A 20658-nucleotide genomic window follows, 5' to 3' on the forward strand; every position below is an offset into this window, starting at 1 on the left:
AGAGTGCATGCAAGCATGCGAATGAGTCAATGGTCTGATGGTTGGAACACTCACTTGAGAGGTGACAGCTCCCAGTTCAAATGCCTTCTCCCCATGAGGTGGAGGGGGTGGTCTCCCACATCCAAAGTGAGTACCCTAATCACTGGGCTAAAAGTTATAAGGGAGGTGCTCCTTCTCTCCTCCCACCAGCTGCTGCTTTGGGTACGCTTGCCCATAGGGGCCCCATCCGGTGGGCAAGCTCTGAACACACTTTCCACATTGGGTCTGGCAGGCGGGATAGACGGAAGGACACCTATCTTCTCCTGGTTCATGCATCACACTGGGGCTTAGACATCCAAACTTCTGCCTACACGCCCAGAGGAAGAACCGTAGGTGCCTAGGCAACTTTTACTGCAAAAATGTAGTCGCTGGGCATTTTTAGGCCCCTACAGGTTTTGGAAGTGGCTGAGTGAGTGTTTTGTGAATTCTAGTAGGGCCTGATTCTGGAATTTAGACACCCTAAGTGGCACATAAGTGCCTATGTCCTGTAGTGAATCAATCCCCAATCAATTTCTTGTTCTGCAGCATATTTTTTAAATATAAAGAATTATTGAAAAGCATGTTTATTTTTAATGCACGACTGAGCATAATTTGATGTATTTTTTTTCTCTTGTATTTTTGTAGCCATCATGTATGTAATGGGAGCACTTGGGCCTGCCGCAGGATATTTACTAGGAGGAGTCCTTATTGGTTTTTACGTTGATCCTAGAACGACTGTTTATATTGACCAGAGTGACCCTCGATTCATTGGAAACTGGTAAGGATCAACTGTTTTTCAAAACTGCACTATGAGTTATCAGTGGCACAGGTAACTTGGGAAATACGAGCTATCTAGACTGCCTGTTGAAATATTTAGAAAGGAAGCCAGGAGAGAGAAAGTAGCTAACAGTGACTGGATTGCCGTAGGATTCAGCAGTACAGACCTGGCAGGCAGGAAATGTTTGCTATTGATAGACACAAACACATACTATTAAATGGATACAATGACACCACCTTCCTACTGCTGCAGGACTCCTTTTGATTGGTGCTCTGCATATGGTACAGGAAAGGTAGGATGAAATACCAATAGTATGCAGCACAGCAGCAGCAGACCTAGATCTCTGGGGTCACTGCTCTCACACCGAGGCAGGATCATGTGGCGATCCAGAGCAGTGCTCTGCCCAGGGAAAAAGTAGTTGGATCACTTCAAAACATGCCAACCCCATGTGCTCTTTTAAATTGTGCAGACCTGAGTAAAATAGGTATTTTTGTATTAGAAAATCATATTGAATAATTTCTTTGTATATTAAAATTAATTTTACATTTAAAACAGTGCTAAAAACATTCTCCAACCATTACGTACTGTACTATTACACCTCTCAACTCTTGTATCTCATGTGACTGAGAGTATGTCTACACTAGAGCTGGAAGGTGTAAATTCCAACTCAAGGAGACATATGTGTGCTATCTCTAATAGAGCTAGAGCACTAAAAATAGAAGTCTAGCTGCAGCAGCATGGGCGGCTAGCTGACCCGAATATGGAGAGGATTGTACTAGAGGCAGCTAGCCCCTCCTGCTACTCGCACCACTGTGACTACACTCTATCGTTAGCAAGCTTGCTCAATCCGAGTTAGTGCAGGTATGTCTCCTCAAGCTGGACTTTACACCTTCTAGCTCTAGTATAGACATACTCGTAGTTTGTGACTGGCAGGAGCTCACAGAGCTAAAGATACAAATCATTAAAATCATTCGCCAACAATTGGTGGGCACTTAGCTGCTGCTGAGGTATAACAGTCGTCATGGTTATGGAATATCTCTGGGCACATAATGACTTGGTGAGCATGTGGAATTTGCTTGGAGATGCCAGCTTGAGCAGTCAGGTCCTGAAGCGAGTGTATCAGGCTTTGGCTGGCCTTCCCAAAGCAGCTCATAAATCTGACTTGAAATTGCCATGAAAGCCTCAAATAGGTGGTCTTTGAAGATTTCATAGTCCATTATCTCACCTGGGAGTGTACACTTTGCATCTGAGCCACTGGTTTCCTTGCTGGTTCAGTTCAGTAGATACTGCAGTATCCTTGAATCATTTTGTTGGTTTATATAAGTTAGAGATGAAGTGGCATGCCTATGTTTCACTGTTGCCAGACTCTTGATGCATTTCCTCTCTGATGCTCAACTCCAACTTGGAGATAAGGTGGAACATTCCTTCTGGCTCAGGTCAAAGCTTCAGCCAATGGATCAACATCTCTCAAATGTCCTCAGCATCAGTCTTGGACTTCCTGAGGCCTATTCTCACTACAAATACTATGTCACCATTTCCAGTAGGCCAAACCAAGTTTGAGCTGCGGTACAACCTGGTTAATACTTTCCACTAAATGACTGCAGCTATATCTTGGGTGTGTATATACCTAATTCCAATGACCCCTTCCTCCACAAATTAGTCTTGAAAATATTCCTTCTCTGGAATGTACTAAAGCCCTTAGCAGATCCTTTCAGGTTTTTTGTTTTGTTAGTTTAAATCCTGTGAAACAGTGTTCAAGATAATGATCTTTAAATGGCTGTTAGACTGAATTTTCAGAGCAGTGGACTAGAAATCCATACTCTTGAGTGCTATGTCAGTCATTCACTGTATGACCTTGGGCTTAACCAGTCTGTCTTAGTTTAACTATCTACTTACCTCACAGAGGTGTTCTCTGGGTTAATTTTGTGTTAGAAAAGTGCTTTGAGATCGTTGAGTAAAAGGCATAAGTATAAGTGCAAAATATGTTTAATTCTTAGCAATTCTTTAGGGCATGTTGAAGCTTATTTGGCCAGAGACATGTCAGAAATGATAGCCAGCCTCAGATTAGTACTTGTCAAATGATTTGCTTGTACTGTATAGTTTTCCAAAGTGGGGCATCATGCATCTACATTAGGCTTACATGTATTATAAAATCTGCTTTTGTGTTGAGTGGAGATTTACTCTGTCTGCCCTGTAGGTGTATATTTTTAAAGAGAAGTTTCTATATTTGTTTTTCTGTGTTATCTGTTTGTTGAGAGGTGTCTTTTCCCCACCTATGTGAAAGAAAGGTTTTTTTTCTTATTAATGTTGCATTCCATGCCTGTTGCACTGGAATGTTGTTAATATCCGTTCTCCTTTTTTTCTATAACAGTTTTTTCATTTCCTATTTCTATTCTGAAACATCCCTAGAACATTTTGGTTTCCAATATTAGTATCTGTCAGAATTACTTACTCTGGAGAAGAGAGAGATATTTTCATAGGGAAATAATTTTAATAGGCTCTCATTCATCCACTCATTTTACCTGCAGAGATGGGGATATTTTGTTATGTCTTTTGTGTTACCATTTTGATGTTAAAAGGAACTGACATGTAGGGTAAGTATTATATCTATCAGCAGGTATGCTCAAGTCATCCACTGGTGGGGAGGCTTAATGGCTTAAAATATTCAGTTATGAGAGTTCCATCCAAGCCATTTGTTGGAAGCATGAACAAAAGAACAAAGAGATATTATAATTATAGAATATGAATTACTGGTAAGAAATGTTCCATCGAACAGGCATAGCATGGGCAGCAGCACTGAAATGTCTCCTATATTACTTCTCCAATGTGCCTTAATTCTGACCTCTTTGGGCAAGAATGTGTTTCTTTCTACATGCCCATTCATTATTTGGTTGATCTGATGAGACTGTCAAAACATGTGCCATTTGTGATGATGAAATTGGACTAGGTCACCAAAAAGCCATTGGATGGTCACTACTGTTTAGTCCCAGATTTGAACCAAAAAAGAAGTAAAAGGCCAATCCCATATGATCCACCTAGTCCCCCCAAGATCTGCCTAAATCAGTACATAATCCTTAATATATACTGGTAGATTTCCATTTCCAGTCTATCTCGATCTGTTCGTGGCATTGCAGATTAGCTGTATTTCACCCCTTAAATACTGATTCAGGAATATTCCTATTCAGGACCAGAGGTTGGTCTTTGAACTTCCACTTCACAAGCTTCTTGACATTTGATTAAGTTCAAATAAACTGCTGTTCTGAAGTGTTTACTGAAGTAATACGCTTTCCAACTTATCCACTGTAGAGAAACACTATTGAAAAAGTAGATGACAAATTATTATGAGAATCTGTAAAAAAAATGTGGCCAGCTATTAATAGGCAATTGTATGGTATTTCTGATCTATTCACTTTTTACCAAGCTTTCTGTTTCCACTAATGATTCTCTAAAATTTTGCCTCTTAAAATTTCAAAAAATATACCCACTTGTGTGACCTCTGGTAATTTGTTTCACAATCCAGTCCAGCTAATCAAATAGCTTCTGCAGTATTCATAAAATCTGACCCTGATTCTTTTTTCTGTCTCTGAGCAATATGTGTTTGGTTCTTGATTGTGAACCACTAAAATCAATAGGTGTTTAAAAACGGACTTTAATGGTGTAGAATCATGTCCTTGTTCCCTTGGCACATTCGTTAGTCCAGTTGCAGGGAGATCCAGAAATGTAGCCATTCATGCCACTAACATCTATTTTATGGGGGTCCAGAAATTTCCCCCCAGGAGAGGAGTGTCATTTGGGCAGGTTTTATTTGACTGATTTCATCTCAAAATTCTAAGCATATTGCAATCCTTATTTCAGAGGTTTGATTTTTTTTTCCAAAATAGCGATACATTTTAAGATAAGGTTGAAGTTTAAGGAGAGTCACATTTGGGACCTGGCAGCCTCAACCGTCTCCCTTGAAGTAATGCACTGTCACTGATTCTCTTTCTTTGCTTGTGTTAGAACTATGAAGTGCCTAAATTCACTTGTCACAGAAACCTAGGGGAAATTATATTAATAATCAAAATAATAAGTATGAAGATAATATTGCAGAGTAAATGTAACTGTAGGGAGCAAGTATTGGTTGCTGTGGGTTCGTTTTTTTATTGAAAAAACAACAACCCTTCCTTCCTTCCAAACATATATTATGCAGAAATGCAATTTGGTTTAGACATTATGAGGTCAACTGAATCCAGTAAGAGCCCTTCTGAGGACATCTACTGTTCTAACTCTTCATCTGAATTTCAATAGAAATTCATTTTGCTCAGCTTATTGAATTCTGGGTTGTTTTAATGCATCTTTGTAAACTGCATTGAATAAGTTTGATCTTCTAATGCTGCCTTTCATTGTCTGTTCCACACAAAAAGTTGAAACGAATTTCTCCTGCTCTGTCTGGTTCTTTCCTAGCTTCCATTCCTTTTGTTTTGAGACCCTAGTACTTGTTCAGATGCCTTTTGAGGTGTCCCCCCATCTTTATCCTTCAAAACACTAAAAAGTCCTCTATCTCCTATGTTCTAATTTATATAAATGCCATTTGCCTATTCATTCCTCATTGTTAATATTGAAACTCCTTATCTCTTTTGTCTGTTGTCCAGTTCTTTGATATCTATCATGTAAGGCAGTGTACAAGATTACATACAGTGCTGCAGTTGTGACATCTCCAGCACTTAGTATGTTGCCCATAGACGACTGGTGCCTCCCCATTGATACCCACCAAAACACAAAGCATTGATCAAGGGGATGTCTACACTACAGCTGGAACTAAGTAGGTAGATGCACTAGCATTGCTCAAGCTAGCGCACTAAAAATAGCAGTGTAGCCAGGGGTAGCAGCTTGGGTTAGCTGCCTGCGTATGTAGCCAGGGATCTGGCAGGTTCATACTCAGGCAGTTACCCCAAGCTGCGCCTGTGCTACCCCAGCTATGCTGCTATTTTTAGTGTGCTAGCTCAAGCAAAGTTAGCACGTGTCTGGGAACTCATGCAGGGAGCATGTTCCCAGCTCCATGTAGACATACCCTGAGATCCTAAAAGGAATTGTTACCATATTTCTATGTACTGTACTAATTTATTCCCTGTGGGATAGTGCCTACTAATCCTCCTAAAACTCACATAGAGAAGTTTGAATTAGAAATGGATCTATCAGCTAAAAGGAGTGAGTTTCTGTTTACCTACTATCAAAACTATGTAACCAAAACTTCCCATCACTTCATTTTGCCTAGCCATTATGAAAGCTGCCTGCACAATTTTCTAGTGCCTGGCTTGTTCTAGATCTAACCACTCTTGATCCCATTTTGCATGGCACACAAATCATCACACATATGCGTATGTCAGATTAGGTCCCATTTAAAATTATATCCTGTATTTCTCTTTTCATTGCGAAAAGGGGGTCGAATGCTGTTTCCTTTACTCATGTAAATAGTCCTGTTGACTTTTGTGACTATTTTCCCATATGTAGTGTATAATATTTGGTTCAGTGTCTTTATGTGATAGGTGCCGGGTCTCTAGGTGCAGGTGATGACAAAGGTGTGAAATTCAGCCCTACAACCAGTGATTTGAAGTCCAGGGGCCTGACTCTCCTCTCACACTTTTATGCTGGTGTAACACCATTGATTTCAGTGGATCTGCTCTTCATTTACATCCATGTAAGAGGGATCAGAATCGGGACCAAAGACATCAGTGTTTTTTTGAGACCCATGTTTTCAGTAGGTTGGAGCAGTTCTGTGGGGAAAATTATGGAGTCCTTTCTTAGGGCTGGACTTCTTTACGGAAACACCCAGGTAGGGGAAGCAACTTCACAATCCCCACCCCCACGCCCCGAATAAACCAGGGGTCCACAAACTCTTTCCCCTTACTGCAAATCTCTTGAGATGAGGAAAGACCTCAAGAGCTGATCCTATATTCCCTGCTCTGGTGCCATATGGCTACCAGTGTGGGATTCACCATCTGGCACCTGTCCCTAAAATCCCTTTTTGATGAAGATTCCCTGCATGGAGGGGGATCCTGGAGAAAGTTAATAAAGCTTATGGGCTCTAGGCAGTGGCAGGGCTTATAGAGTGGCTGGCAGGGGGGTGACATCCTCCCCTTCCCCCGACCATTGACCTTTAGTTGTATTTGTGGCACCTTTTCAAGCTAGTAGGTATAACTGAAAGTGGCACTACTGAGGACCCATTGTCCCTCTTGGTTCTGCCACTGCTCAAAACCTGGCTCCACTACTGGCTCCAGGGAGGATGATCTGCATTCCTGCAGCCATTGACCTCCGTCCTACACACTTCTGATCCCCAGCCCTGCAAGACGCCTTCAGTGTGATCCAGGAGAATGAGGCTGTGCTTTTCTATAGATGCTTGATCATACCTTCTGCCTATGGGAAAGTAGAGAGCCATCTGTGCATAAGGGAACCCTGGGCTCGGGTCTCCAAAGGTCCATTTTTTAATCTGGCAAATTCCCATTAATTTCAGTGGGAATTTGCCTGAGTTTGAGCTAAGTAAACCTGAATAAAGTCTGTCCCCTCAGTATTTGGTACAGTATTGTTGAAACTGAATGATGGTGGTGTTCTTAATAGATGCTCCCTTTGATTTCATTTTGCATTCAGTACCCCAGAAGAAGCTTTGTGTTGACTCTTCTGTTCTGTTAATATTTGTACTGGTTTTCCAAACATTAGCACAAAATATGGTTTTCTGTCTAGTTACAGAAAGTGATAGCCACATAGTTTTCTTTGTTATTTTTGTTCCACATAATGCATTAGCTCTCAACTGTTACTCGTATTTCCTCACTTTAGGTGGAGTGGATTCCTCCTTTGTGCCATTGCAATGCTCCTTGTTATATTCCCAATGTTTACTTTCCCAAAAAAACTCCCACCTCGACAGAAAAAGAAGAAAAAGAAAATTAGCTCTGATGACATTTCAAGTGATGATGATGTCATGAAAGAGAAAACAAACAGCAAAAGACAAGTGGATAGTTCAATTCCTGCTTCTATGGGATTTGGAAAGAATGTTAAAGGTAAAGTGTATATATTTTTTTAAAGGATCACATGTACAATAGGGTTTAAGATCATACACAGGGCTATATTCTGGACGTGCATGAATTTAACTGAGGGCAGAATTTGACCATATTATACTTGTTGATATTAAAAAGAGATGGATATTTATATGAGGAGAAAAGTTTTAATAGATGGTCTGTTCTTCTAATTATAAAGTACAGTTATGATTGGCATACTGAATGCCGAATGCACAGTAATATGAATACCTTTTCCTTAAATTATCACAGTGTGTTTAGTATTTAGCTGCAGAAAGGTAACATATTTGCTTTGTTTTAACAAATGTCTACCTTTAACAAAGGTATTTTCTGTAACTAGACAGAAAAAAATGAATAGTTTTTTTCTACAGCTTTTTAACTTGCCTAAACAATATCTGTCTATCTATTTATTTACTTTACTTTCTTATATGACCTCCATTATCATAGTATCTGAGTGCGTCACAATCTTTAATGTAAATATAGACATCTTCACTGAAGCCATATTATTCTCATTGGAATAAAGTGCTCCTCTTACTTGTTATAGTCTGTCAAAAATAGGGAAAGGAATCCTTGGTCATCATCTTTTCTTATCTTGGGGCAATAAATTGTGGAATATGATATTATTCCATATAAATTTTCTGCCAGTTCGATGTTAAGTTTCTATGTGTCTACTTTCAGAGTGCTACGTTTCTGTCAGGTTCTGAAATCAGGAAATAATAATAATACTCGCTAAAGCAAAGAGATCCACCGGTAATTATACTAGACTTACATTTTATTCAATAACACTATTACTGTAAAGTCTAACCTTTGTTGAAATGTAACCGGAAGAAAGGCAATAGTGTCACTTTTAAAAAAATGAGTGAATTTAGAGCTCATGAAAGAGAGATTGATAGCATAGGGTTAAGTAAGGCATAACATGGAATGGTACAGGACAAGATTTCTTCTACAGTTCTGTGAATCCATCTGGGTCTCTATACTCTTGCTGTTCTAATTTTGGGTACCTGTGAAGTGGCTGTTAAAGGTGCTAAGTTTGTGGCAGTTTTTTGACTAGCACAATGGGAACTATGAAGAGACTCTGAAAGCTCCTGTCATTGTGCCATTAGACAGAATTTGAACTCCAGACTCTAAGGGTATGCCTGCACAGCAGTTAAACACCCAGGGCTGGTCCATGTCAGCTGACCTGCACCAGCTGCGGGTGGAGCCTGAGCCTGAACATCGACACTGCAGTTTTATAGCCCCGGAGCCCAAGTCTTGTGAGCCCGAGTCAGCTGACCTGGGCGAGCTGCAGTTGTTTAATTGCTGGGTAGACATAGCCTAGATGTTTAGTTAGCACTGGACTGAATGTTACAATTGCTCTTAGTGTTGGTGACAATCCTGAATTTTGATCACATATTTATTAATAATCTGTTCTTTTAACCATTTCTTTTAGCTATTAGACAATGGGTTAACCATACTAGTGGTATTCTCTAATTTAATTGTAAGGAGCATCCGCCCACATACGTAATACCTTTCTTTGCAAGGCATTTGCTATCTCTCAGATGCATATAGTTATAGCAGCTGCAAGTCCTGTTAGTCTCTGTGGAAAATTGATAAAAGAATGGAAAGTCAAAAGAGCCATAATTGTGTTGTGTGCTGGTTGTCTTGGCAGCAAATAACTGGGTCATTACCAGATGTGCATTGCAAACAAGACAGATGTACAAGATCCCATTCTTTAGGACTTCCCTCATTTTGTGTCTCAATCAGAGGTGAATAGTGATGACACAATGGTGCATTCAGAGGGGCTCAAAAGATAATGGATTCAGAGCCAAATAATTGGATGTAGTTACTTCTCTAGAGACTGCTATCTGCACAGCAGTAGTGGCTTTTATTAGGTAAAATCATTTTCACAAGTCGATGTAGTCAGTTGGATTTCTTTCTTCAGGCACTAGGGGCATGCCATTGGCAGAAGTAATTCTGAGCTTTCTGGGGAGGTCCAGAGTGTGTCACTAGCTCGGGGGAGGTCTGGGAAACATGAGCACATTTCCTGTTGAACGTCTTCTTCATCAGCATGACATGCCCAAGTCTCTCAAACTGCATAATATTTTAAGATGAAGGACCTGTTCTGTTTGTACAGGCAGCTGGTCACAATAAGGAAGAAAAACAAATACTTTTTTTAGAGAGATCCTTCTAGATACTTACTGTGAAGAAATAACAACTAGTTTCATATTTCCTTCTGTTTCATATACTCATCCTAACTACATATAACAATGGTACATACTGTATAGGGACCAATTCACAATTTTTTTTCCACTGAAAACATTAGTAAGTCACCTCAGTATTGGCCATTGCATTAAAACTTTTCAGTTTCACCACAGGAGAGATTCACCATGTGGAACAGTTAAGAACTGCACTGTATTTTGGAGGTCAGAAAGATGTTGAACAAGTTGAGATTGCTCAAGGAAGAGAGATTTGCCTTAAATCATGATAGCTTTTCAAACAAGATGCAGCTCACTGAAGGACAGCAGGCCTGAATGAGGAATTCATCACCGTTTAAGCGCTGCTGGGGTTAATGCGAGGTTTAAGTGGGGCTTATGCAATGCTGAGACCCTTCCTCAAGCCTTTGAATTAGGGCGAATTTCACCCATAGTGGGGAAAAATAACAAACTTACAATTATACAAGCCCTTTCTCATTGTATCGGAGAAGCAACACCTAGCAGTTTCTTCTATTATGCCCTTTCCCACCAAATAAGTATCTTTGTTCCAGAAATCTGAGCTATATCATTTTAAAATAGGGAGGTAATGATATTTTAAAAATGGCTTAGAACAGAAGTGTGGCCAGTAAGAATAGACTGAGTCACTAATCTCCATATTTAGGGGGACGTGCGGCCACCTAGCAAGAGATTTTGCCAACCCATCTGTAATGCTAATTAAATACTTCTGATGAGGATAACAATGTTCTGTACAATCTGCAGACCTGAAATTTAGTGGGTACTATAACAATGACAGTGCATCTTAGGAGTGTGGAAATTTTGATCAGTCTCTCTCTAATTATTTTGGCCCAATTCCAAAAAGGGGCTCAGGTGTTACAGTGCTCAAAGTTGCAATGCCTGAGTTTTAGGCAGGTGCCCACCCAGTGGAATCCATACACACAATGTTAGGCCCCTAGGCTGTATATATAGTGCATTGGAAGAGATAGGCACCTAGGAATGGGATCCCACAAAATCCAGCATGGTGAGTGGGGAGTAGCCTAAACTAGCCAACAGCAGATGCAGGGGAGAGGAGTGTATCCTAAGCCTTGTAAATCTGATGGCATTAGGTGCCTAAATCCAAGCTGCAGGGAGGCGACTGTCTCCACTTGGGATCCATAGTCGGGAACATTCTTCGAGTCAGGTGCCTAACCCGTTCCTTGTAAAAACGGTGGCAGCACACATCTAAATCCACACAAAATGGACAAGGGTGGGGAAGCAGGTGGCCTCCCATATAGCCTTTAGCTCAGTGGCTAGGGAACTCACCCAGGATGTGAGAGACCTTTATTCAATTCCTTCCTCTACCTGATGAGGAGAAGGGATTTGAACATAGGTTTCATAGCTCTCAGGTGAGTGCCTTAATATATGGATTATGGGATATTCTGATGGGAGGGGGTCTCTCTATCTCTCCTCTTGAAGCCATTCCACTTTGTATAAAAAATATGCATTGGACCAGAGAGACAGTATGACTCTATAGTCCAGTGCTTAGGGCACTCACCTCTGAGAGATTGCCTACTGGATCGGGCCCTGCAGGCAAGATAGGTGTGGGAAAGCTGATCTTCATGTGGTTTGAGGGTCCTGCTGAGGCTTAGGTGTGAAGTAGGCACTCTGTGCCTAAACTGAGGCATTGTGCACATGCCCAGCAGCATAAATGTAGTTGCTCAGGGGACTTTAACATTAAAAAATGTAAGCACCAAGGGATTTTAGGAGTCTCCATAACTAGGCAGTAGTGGAGCAGGGGTTTTAAGAGTTTCAGTGGCACCTAAATGATGGAATTAGGAGCAGAAGTCCTTTTGTGGATCTAAGCCCTTGCAAGCAAAAAAAAAAAAAAAAAAACCAAAAAACCCCAAAACAACCAAAACACAACCCCAAAAACTGCAAAGGACAAACACAGTTTAAACTCTTGAGGAGAAGTCCAAGCCAAACTCAGGAGAAGAAAAAAAAAAAAAGGAATGGAGAAAAGAGAAAATTGGGTATAACATATGAAGGAAAATAGAGAGCACTGCACAGTGTAAATATCTTGGGCCAGAGCAGGTGTATAATATATAAACCAAGGTTTGATCCCATAAGTGCCGATAAATCATGAACACAAACAGATGGACTCACAGTTTTCCTTTTACTATGTAGGTTGCATAGTTTCATAACATGGCACTGTGCCTGCATGCCCTTCAGCAATTACCTCAGCTAAGCATACTGTTCAATTAGATTAATTAACCTGCAGCTGGCATGGTATAGAAGATAAATACTGTACTGAGTTTAAACATGCTATAAACTCTTCAGGTACATCAATTAAGTGCATTTATATCATAATCTCTGCTTTTCTTTCTAAATTATATATTTTAAATAGAAATGGGCCTGGATCCAGACAGTCCTGAACTTTGGAGTTTACACATCTCCCAGTCCTCTATTTCATACTGTTTCCAATCACTTTTGCACAAGAGAATGGCAGCATGCTGATAGTCCATTATATGTGAGAACACAAGCAAAAGTTTCAGAACTGCCGGGTTAGATCTTGCTAGAGCCAGACTTCAGTCCTGCACCTAGAAAGAGTTCAATTTCATTTTCTATAATGGGCAAATATTACTCAGCAAAAGTCAGAAGACAAGGGAGAAACACACTACTGGCTCATTGCCTGAGGTCTTCTATTAAAATAGCAAATGTCAGGAATTCAATAGACACTTGGACTGGAAGTCAGGAGATCTGGGTTCTACTCCTGGTTCTGCCACTGTCCTGTTCTTGGGCGCATCACTTCACCTCTCTATACTTCTGTTTCTATTCCCATCCTTGATCTGTCTTGCTTTGAAGTGTTTACAATCTAAATAGACAAGGACTGTGCCCCATAATATGTTTGTACAGTGCCTAACACAATGGGGCCCTATCTTGATTGGAGCCTCTAGTTGTTATGGCAATACAAATAAATAATAATAAAATTTACTCCAAACCTCCATATATGGCATGCAATATTATGGTCTATTCAGCTGTCTGGCTGCTCCCCAAGTGCATTAAGACCTGTCCCGAAAATCCTTACGAGAGCTAGTTTAAATGATTGCACTGATATAGAACAGATAATGAAACACCTGGCAAAGAATCATTGTAGAATTTAATACTTGCGTTTAATATACCCATTCACAGTGCTAACATGTGTCTGACATAATAAGGTGCAACCTTAGCCAATGTTAGGTTTTTTCCATTTATATAAATATTAGGGATCAGGCCATCCCAAACGTGAATGGGGGACAAAAAATTCCAAATGAAATCTCAAACATTATTTTCAAATTGTCCCATGGGGAATGGTGATAGAGGTTGTCTCTGTAAAATCGAATGGAATTTGGCCCCCTAATACCAGAGATATGGGCATATCCACAGGGACATCTACGGAGTGGCCCTCTGACTATGTTCCTGTATACCTTAAAAAGGGATTTCCTGTGGGCCTGCAAGGAGATAATGCTGTAAAGGGAACACTATACTCTCTTGGTCATCTGGCTCAGTTATGTTAGAGTTGGGTCCCCTCTGCTCTGTACTGCCCAGGAATAGGGATAAAAGAAATATTGCAGTTAAGAAAAACTGTGATTAACTTGGAATGAAATTACTGAAGTAGTTTAAATTTCTTTCCCATTCTGTTTACCATGATTTAGGAACTTCTCTAGGGTAGTATTTACAACTGCTTTTCCATGACAGTTAGTCAAGCAGTGGTCTGACACATCAATTACAGAAAATGAAATGCTGATTATAATATAGACAGATAGATATGCTCAAAACTCAGGAAGAGAAAAAATCACCAGTGGACTACACTGCTCTACAGCCAAAATGCTTCTGAAATAAATGTAGTCAAACTTTACTAATTCTGGGTCACTGAGAACGAAAATGATGCTTAAAATTGTTGATTGGCTCTAGTTTTCAAGATATGCTATTGGGTCAGTATATACGACCCTTGACTTGGGAATGGCGGAGGATAAGTGAGTTATAAAGGGAAGGGATCTCAATTTAAACCAGAAATGACTACAATACATCTTTGACTGGATCTATGAATAAATCTATGACTGGGTTTGGACAGTACTTGCTTTTTAGGCAAAACAATGAATGATGCAATCTGAAGCTGGTATTGCATCATACATGATATGAATTGCATCATGTTATTCCTAGAAGTCATGGATGATGCAATCATAACGAAGCTTACATCACTCTGCTGAACAAATTGCCCTATATCAGCTCTAGAAAGCATACAGTGTCGTGCTCTCTTATTTGTCAGTGTTTGATTTTGCAAAGGGACACATTTCTGTTTAGCTAAAGTGTGCAGAGATGCCTCGTACTTGTGTGAACAGTGCAGATAACTTCTGCTATGTTTGTGGTGAAGTGACTTTTGCATCACAAAAGCGCAGTATAACCACTATGGTTAAGAAAGCCTATCACCTTTATTTTGGCTGCAAAATTGGAGATCAGGACAAGAGGTGGGCCCCACACATATGCTGCAAGACTTGTGCAACAAATCTTCGCCAGTGGTTGAACAAGAAAAGGAAATCTATGCCTTTTGCAGTGCCAATGATTTGGAGAGAGCCAACAGATCATACCAGCAATTGTTACTTCTGCATGGTGCCTCCAGTTGGGAAAGGTGTGTCAAAGAAGAAAAAGTGGACTGTGCATTATCCAAACATTCCATCAGCTATACGCCCAGTACCCCACGGAGAAGGACTGCTGGTTCCTGATGCACCAGAATCATTCTCACTTGAGTCAGACGAGGAAGAGGAAGAGGATGAAACTTCTGGTCCTGAACCATCAATGTCACAGGACCCACATTTTCTCCCATCCTCCTCCTCTGAACCACACCTCATAACACAAGGTGAACTGAAGGACCTTGTCAGGGATTTGGAAATTGTAGACCAAAAATTGTAGACCAGTGCTATCAGACTAGTCCAGGAAGGCTAGTTCTAATTTATATTTAGTTACTTATTGGTGTTATTCAAGAAATAGGCTCTCTCTCACAGTTATGGCAGTGAGTTAATGTGAAAATGTACAGCTGAGTTATTACATATTAGATACTCCTGGGGGAATTCTGTGCTACTGTGTGTGTGCATAATTAATGAGCTGCGCATATTTTTATTTTTTTACGCAGAAAAAAGCTTCTGCTGAAATGGTGCTGCAGTGCCACCTTTTGCCCACCAAAAGGTGCTCTGGTTTAAGAATAGCAGCAGCTTCCAGCAGAAAATAACTTCTTCAGTTCTACCTTTTGCCCCCCAGAGGGCGTTGTGGTGCTAGAACAAAGCAGCAGTTCCCCGCCAGCTAGGGAAGAGAAAGAGCTGCCTTCTTCATAGCGAGCCAGGTTAGGACACAGGGGCTATGGGGAGACAGACAGCATGGGATGCTGGGGGGTCAGACAGGGACTCATAAGGGCTAGTGGGGGAGGACAGACTGGGGCAGGGGCTGAATGGGAGTGGAGGCAAAGGGCCCCAGGGTGAGGGAGGTCCAGGGCCACATGGTGATGGGGGAAGGGGTGCAGAGCTACATAGGGACAGGGGAGATGCTGGGTGGGGGTACAGAGACGCATGGGGACAGGGACCCATAGAGACAGGGGATTGGCTGGATGGGGGCACAGAGACACATGGGGACGGGGGAGGTGCAGGGCCACATGAGGATGGGAGAAGTGGGTGTCTGAGTGGGGGTGGAGGGACACGTGGACAGGGGGTGCAAGGACACATGGGGGTGCAGGAACACTTGGGGACAGGGGCAGATGTGCCTGACTAAATGGGATAGGGTAGGGGTCAGTCAGGGTCTCCATGGGGGAAGCTTCCTAACAATTCCTCCCTGCCCCCCCCCCCAAATCCTGTTCCATCCTTTTTCCACCCATACCCAACAACCCTCCAAATTGACACCCAGGTTCAGGGTGGATTTAAATCACTAGTCAGAAGACTCAATTTAATCATGGATTTCTACATAAAAGTGCATTCTTGTTGGTTGTTATAACCTTAATACATAGTCTTCACAACTCAGAGATAGATGTAGGTTTCATTTTTAGAAGGTACACTACATTTTTAAAGTGATTTATTTTGAAAACTTTTTGGATTAGTTTTACAGCTCTATCAGAAAATGAATGATTGTTTGGTTATTTCATTTACCAAAGGTAATTGAAGCAGATATTTATGAAGTCATTGGGAGGTGAACTATCTCATTAATATTTGGAGGATTTTCTTGCCATGCTGTATTAGGAGGAAAACATCACCAGACAGACATTTAAATTGTTTTATTTAACTAAGGCCTGGTCTACACTAACCCCCAAATTCGAACTAAGGTACGCAACTTCAGCTACGTGAATAACGTAGCTGAAGTCGACATACCTTAGTTCGAACTTACCGTGGTTCAGACGCGGTCCACACGCGGCAGGCAGGCTCCCCGTCGACTCCGCGGTACTCCTCTCGCCGAGCTGGAGTACCGCAGTCGACGGCGAGCGCTTCCGGGATCGATTTATCGCGTCCAGACCAGACGCGATAAATCGAACCCGGAACTTCGATTGCCAGCCGTCGAACTACTGCGGTAGTGTAGTCCTGGCCTAAAACAACAACATTATGTATTCTGGATATTTTTCTTCAACAGCAAACATATAATATTTTAACAAAACATGCATATGAATTTTTGAATTTAGTTAAACATTCAAGTATTTTAAAATCAGGTTTGTTTTTGTTTAACTATTTTAGTTAAAAACAATTTTAATGAAATATTAAAAAAACAAAAATTAAATCGACTATGTCAGCCAGGTCAACATGAGAAACTTAAAATATTGGCTTCTGCAGCTAACTCAGTCGTCTTCACCTTCATTCACCTGTTCGTTCATAATCTGGAAAAGAAAAACAAGCTTTCCTGCTTTTTCAGGTCCCAAACGATTTCTCAATTTGGAATGAATTAGTCCAAAGGAAGAAAATATTCTTTCTACACCGTCAGAAGACCCTACTGCTGTTAAAAGTGAGATTATCACTTCAACAGTCTCTGAATCCAAGTGCTTCAGTGACTTCCACCAGTTCACTGGTATGACTTTCTTTAAAACATCATCAACAAACATATTTCTTGAATGGTTCACCCTTAGCTCTGAAGTTTATTATAGCTGGCATTATGGAGAGATGATTGCTGGATGTCCATGTCATAGCCAACTCCTCTTCTTCAGCAGTTAAGGTTTGACCCTGGTACCAAGTATTGAGAGAATATTTGCAAGAAAATGAGCTGGAGATAGGGCTTGTCCCATTCGTTTTTTTAATGCTTGTAATTTAACTCTGTCATTGCATATTTCTCTTTTTAAGATCTCACTCAGTTCCTTCCACATTTCAAGAGCATCAAAAATAAAACAGCTATTTCCCTGCATTTTGTTTAAGGCTACAGAAATAGGCTTCAGGGTACTCAGCATGTGTTCAACGTTTCTCTTAAACCCAATGTTGAGAACTTTGGCTGTGACAGTGCCATCTATTTTTTCACGATTTTGTTCACAAATTTTCATCAGATTAGGCCAGTTCTTGATATAGTGTTCAAAACAGTCCACTATTGAGTTCCATCGCACGTCTCGTGGGAGAGTTAGCTTGCTTCCTCCCACTTTTTTCAGTGCAGCTGCTGCAAAGTGGTTGTTACGGAAGTATTTTGCAATTTCAACAACATTAGCCTTTATTTCTGGAACACTAAAGTCTTTGGATAGGAGGTGCATCAGATGAGCACTGCAACCGTATGTTATTAGCTTGGGACTCTCTTCTCTCTCTCTTCTAAATTTCTTCTCATCGTGGATACATATGCAGCATTGTCTGTGATCAAGCTGCATACTAGACATTTGAATATTTTTTCACAGTTTGTTATAGCTTTTACTGTTACTACTTGTAATTATTCTGCTGTGTGTGCATTTTCTGATCTATTAATTGTTTCTGTAAGGAAGACATTCCCTTCTTCTGTTGTCACACAAGCAGATACAACAGGATCATTGTGAGCATTGCTTCACCCATCAAGATTCAGGTTAACAATTTCACCCTTTAGATCTTTTGCACACTGTTCAATTTTTCTTTCATACACTTTATCCAGCAATTTGCCTGCGACATCTGCTCTGTTGGGTGGACTATATCCTAGTCTTAATGACTGAACCATGTTAATGAAGTGTGGGTTCTCAGTCATACGGAAAGGAGAGTTTGTTGCATAAACAAACCGGGCAATATTTTCATCAATTACCTCTTTTTTGTAATCTGCTGGTTCTTATCTTATTTTTTTGCTACAGGTGATTTACTGGCTATGTGACATACATGATGTGACTGAAACACTATCATTGGCAGATAACTCTGAAACTATAGAAAATGATGGTGATCTTGATGGTGGATTGTCTTCAGAATCCTGTATGATGGATTCTCCTAAACAAAATAAGTCAATGCAGTTATTTAATTATTATTACCATACTGCTCATTTAGTATTACTCATTGTATTCACTGACAGTAGTACTTTAAAGGTGAAATTGTAAAAGGAAGATCTGCCTATTTCAGCTATTTATTTTTTATCACAACTGTATCTAAAATGATAGTACCATAGCGTAACAACTCTATTTTTTGCTCAAACTTGAGAATTCAAGAATAGTCCAGAAGGAAGACAAGCAGTCCTTAAGAAAGAAGTATGAAATAAAAAAGTTTACCAACCTGAAGATCCTGCGTGTTCAGACATGTTTCTTTCATCATCTTCAATGCAGCTTCCTCCTGAGAAGAAACACTTCATGATGTTGTTTCATTCGGGCAACCAGGCCTTGCATTTCTTTGTGGCACGGTTTGCATTTTGCACTCATGCCTGTCTTACCCACAGGTAGAGGAACTTCATTAAAATATTCCCAAACTGGGTCTCTTTTACGGCCTGCTGCCATTATAGGTTTTCTCTTTTAGTGAGAGAATGGTATAGTAGGTCTCAAATCAATGAAGGCTACACTCAGAAAGACCTCAAGACTTCTGGAATATGCTGCTCAAACAGTTTTACTTTTGTTTCTACTGCCTGTCCCTCCCTTCTCACATTTATCTCCAGACTTCTTCTCCTTGTCCAGTTCTATTCTGCCCCCAATAATCTTCTATTCATTGAACTTTTTGAAACTTTGCACTTTTAGAGAGAGTTAAGGGATTGACTCTGTGTACACAAATTTGCAGAGGGACAATAGGGTTGAGGTCTGTTATTTCTCACCTCTATATATTATTTATTTATTTAAAAGCATTTTTGCTGTTAACAAGCATGTTATCTCTGGAGACACAAATCTACAGTTTGAGAACTGCAAAACTAAGCATCTCGGATAATATCTTCTAGACTGAGCACTGAGTCCCATTGGGTAGATAGAAAGATTAACCCAAATAATCTATACAGATGCCCCTGTAGCCCCATAAGATTGGGTCCCTAATGCATGAACTATTGGAATTCATTTACAAAACTTTTCTTAAACATTACATGAATATATTGTCTCATACTATAGAATTAGAATTTATAATCCCTATTCCATGATGAGATATCTTTGAGCTATATGTATCTTTAGATATTTTTTTTTCTTCAAAAAGCATTTTATCAAAAAAATCTGATTTAAATAAAAAAAAACGGCCCAGGTTCCTTCCCAGCAATTTACTTCCCTCTCCCTCAGCTGCTCCGTCACCCCCTGACTCCCCCAAGCCTTTGCACTACTTCTGAGGGGTGCGGGAAATACGGTTCTTTATTGTAGTTTAAATGAATTATTACTCAGAGTTCTGTATTAATATGCCTACTAAGGAATCTATTTGTCAAAAAACATTTCCTGAATCTGTATTGTTACAGACATACTTGCTGACGGGTATTTTGAAATAAATGACAAAAAATAATTGTAATTGGTGTAATTATATTGTGTTATTTTGACAAATAAAATATGCAGAATTTTAAAATATTGTGCGCAAAATTGTTAATTTTTTGTTGCGGAATTTTTAATTTTTGTGTGCAGAATTCCCCCAGGAGTAAATAGAGTGGCTTGTATGTATTGATGTTATAAGGGTGAATTTTTTACAAGTAATGTAACTGATAGAGATTTATTTTGTTTTCTTCCACATCCTCTTTTTACATGGTTAGGGAATGAAAGGGCATCCTTAGCAAATGACAAAATGGTGGAAGACCGCAAGTGCTTGTTAAACAACAGTCTTCTTACATTTGTGCCATTGATGTGCATTATGCAAAAATAAGTGCTAATATTTTTGTTGTAATAAGAAACAACAGTAGGATTTCAAAAGGTTTAATGACATCTCTGAAGCAAAAGACTAGGCCTGTGATAAGCTGTTGATTGCCACAAACCTTACAAAAATAAAGATAATAATTGAAATATTGGACACTTGGATATTGTAAAGACTTTAAGGATCCATTATTTTATACCCACAATTCCAACATATTGTCTGATCTTAAATAATTATTATGACTGTCAAATTTAGCTATTTTCAATTTTTTTGCTTACTCTACCCATTTTATGTAGTTTTTTTTATTCATAATGTAATTAAACTTTATAAAGCTTCTGCCAGACAGAGTTTTGTTTTTGTCATGTTAGGATAGTAGTGAAAACCTAATTTTGGATGTGCATTTTATTTTCATAGTGGCTTTGTTT

At 39.9% G+C, this 20658-nt stretch overlaps 1 protein-coding gene across 1 annotated transcript in view; it reads left to right on the forward strand.

Annotated features, from left to right (window-relative positions):
- SLCO5A1 (solute carrier organic anion transporter family member 5A1) overlaps window positions 1-20658 on the forward strand; it is a 115586-nt gene that overhangs the window by 54377 nt on the left and 40551 nt on the right. Inside the window, exons 2-3 of the mRNA XM_065399810.1 lie at window positions 664-796; window positions 7607-7827. Of these exons, the coding sequence (XP_065255882.1) occupies window positions 664-796; window positions 7607-7827 (354 nt within the window). The remainder of the gene's footprint in view (window positions 1-663; window positions 797-7606; window positions 7828-20658) is intronic.

This window comes from Emys orbicularis, chromosome 2 (genome assembly GCF_028017835.1).
Source record: "Emys orbicularis isolate rEmyOrb1 chromosome 2, rEmyOrb1.hap1, whole genome shotgun sequence".
Classification (NCBI taxonomy): domain Eukaryota; kingdom Metazoa; phylum Chordata; order Testudines; family Emydidae; genus Emys; species Emys orbicularis.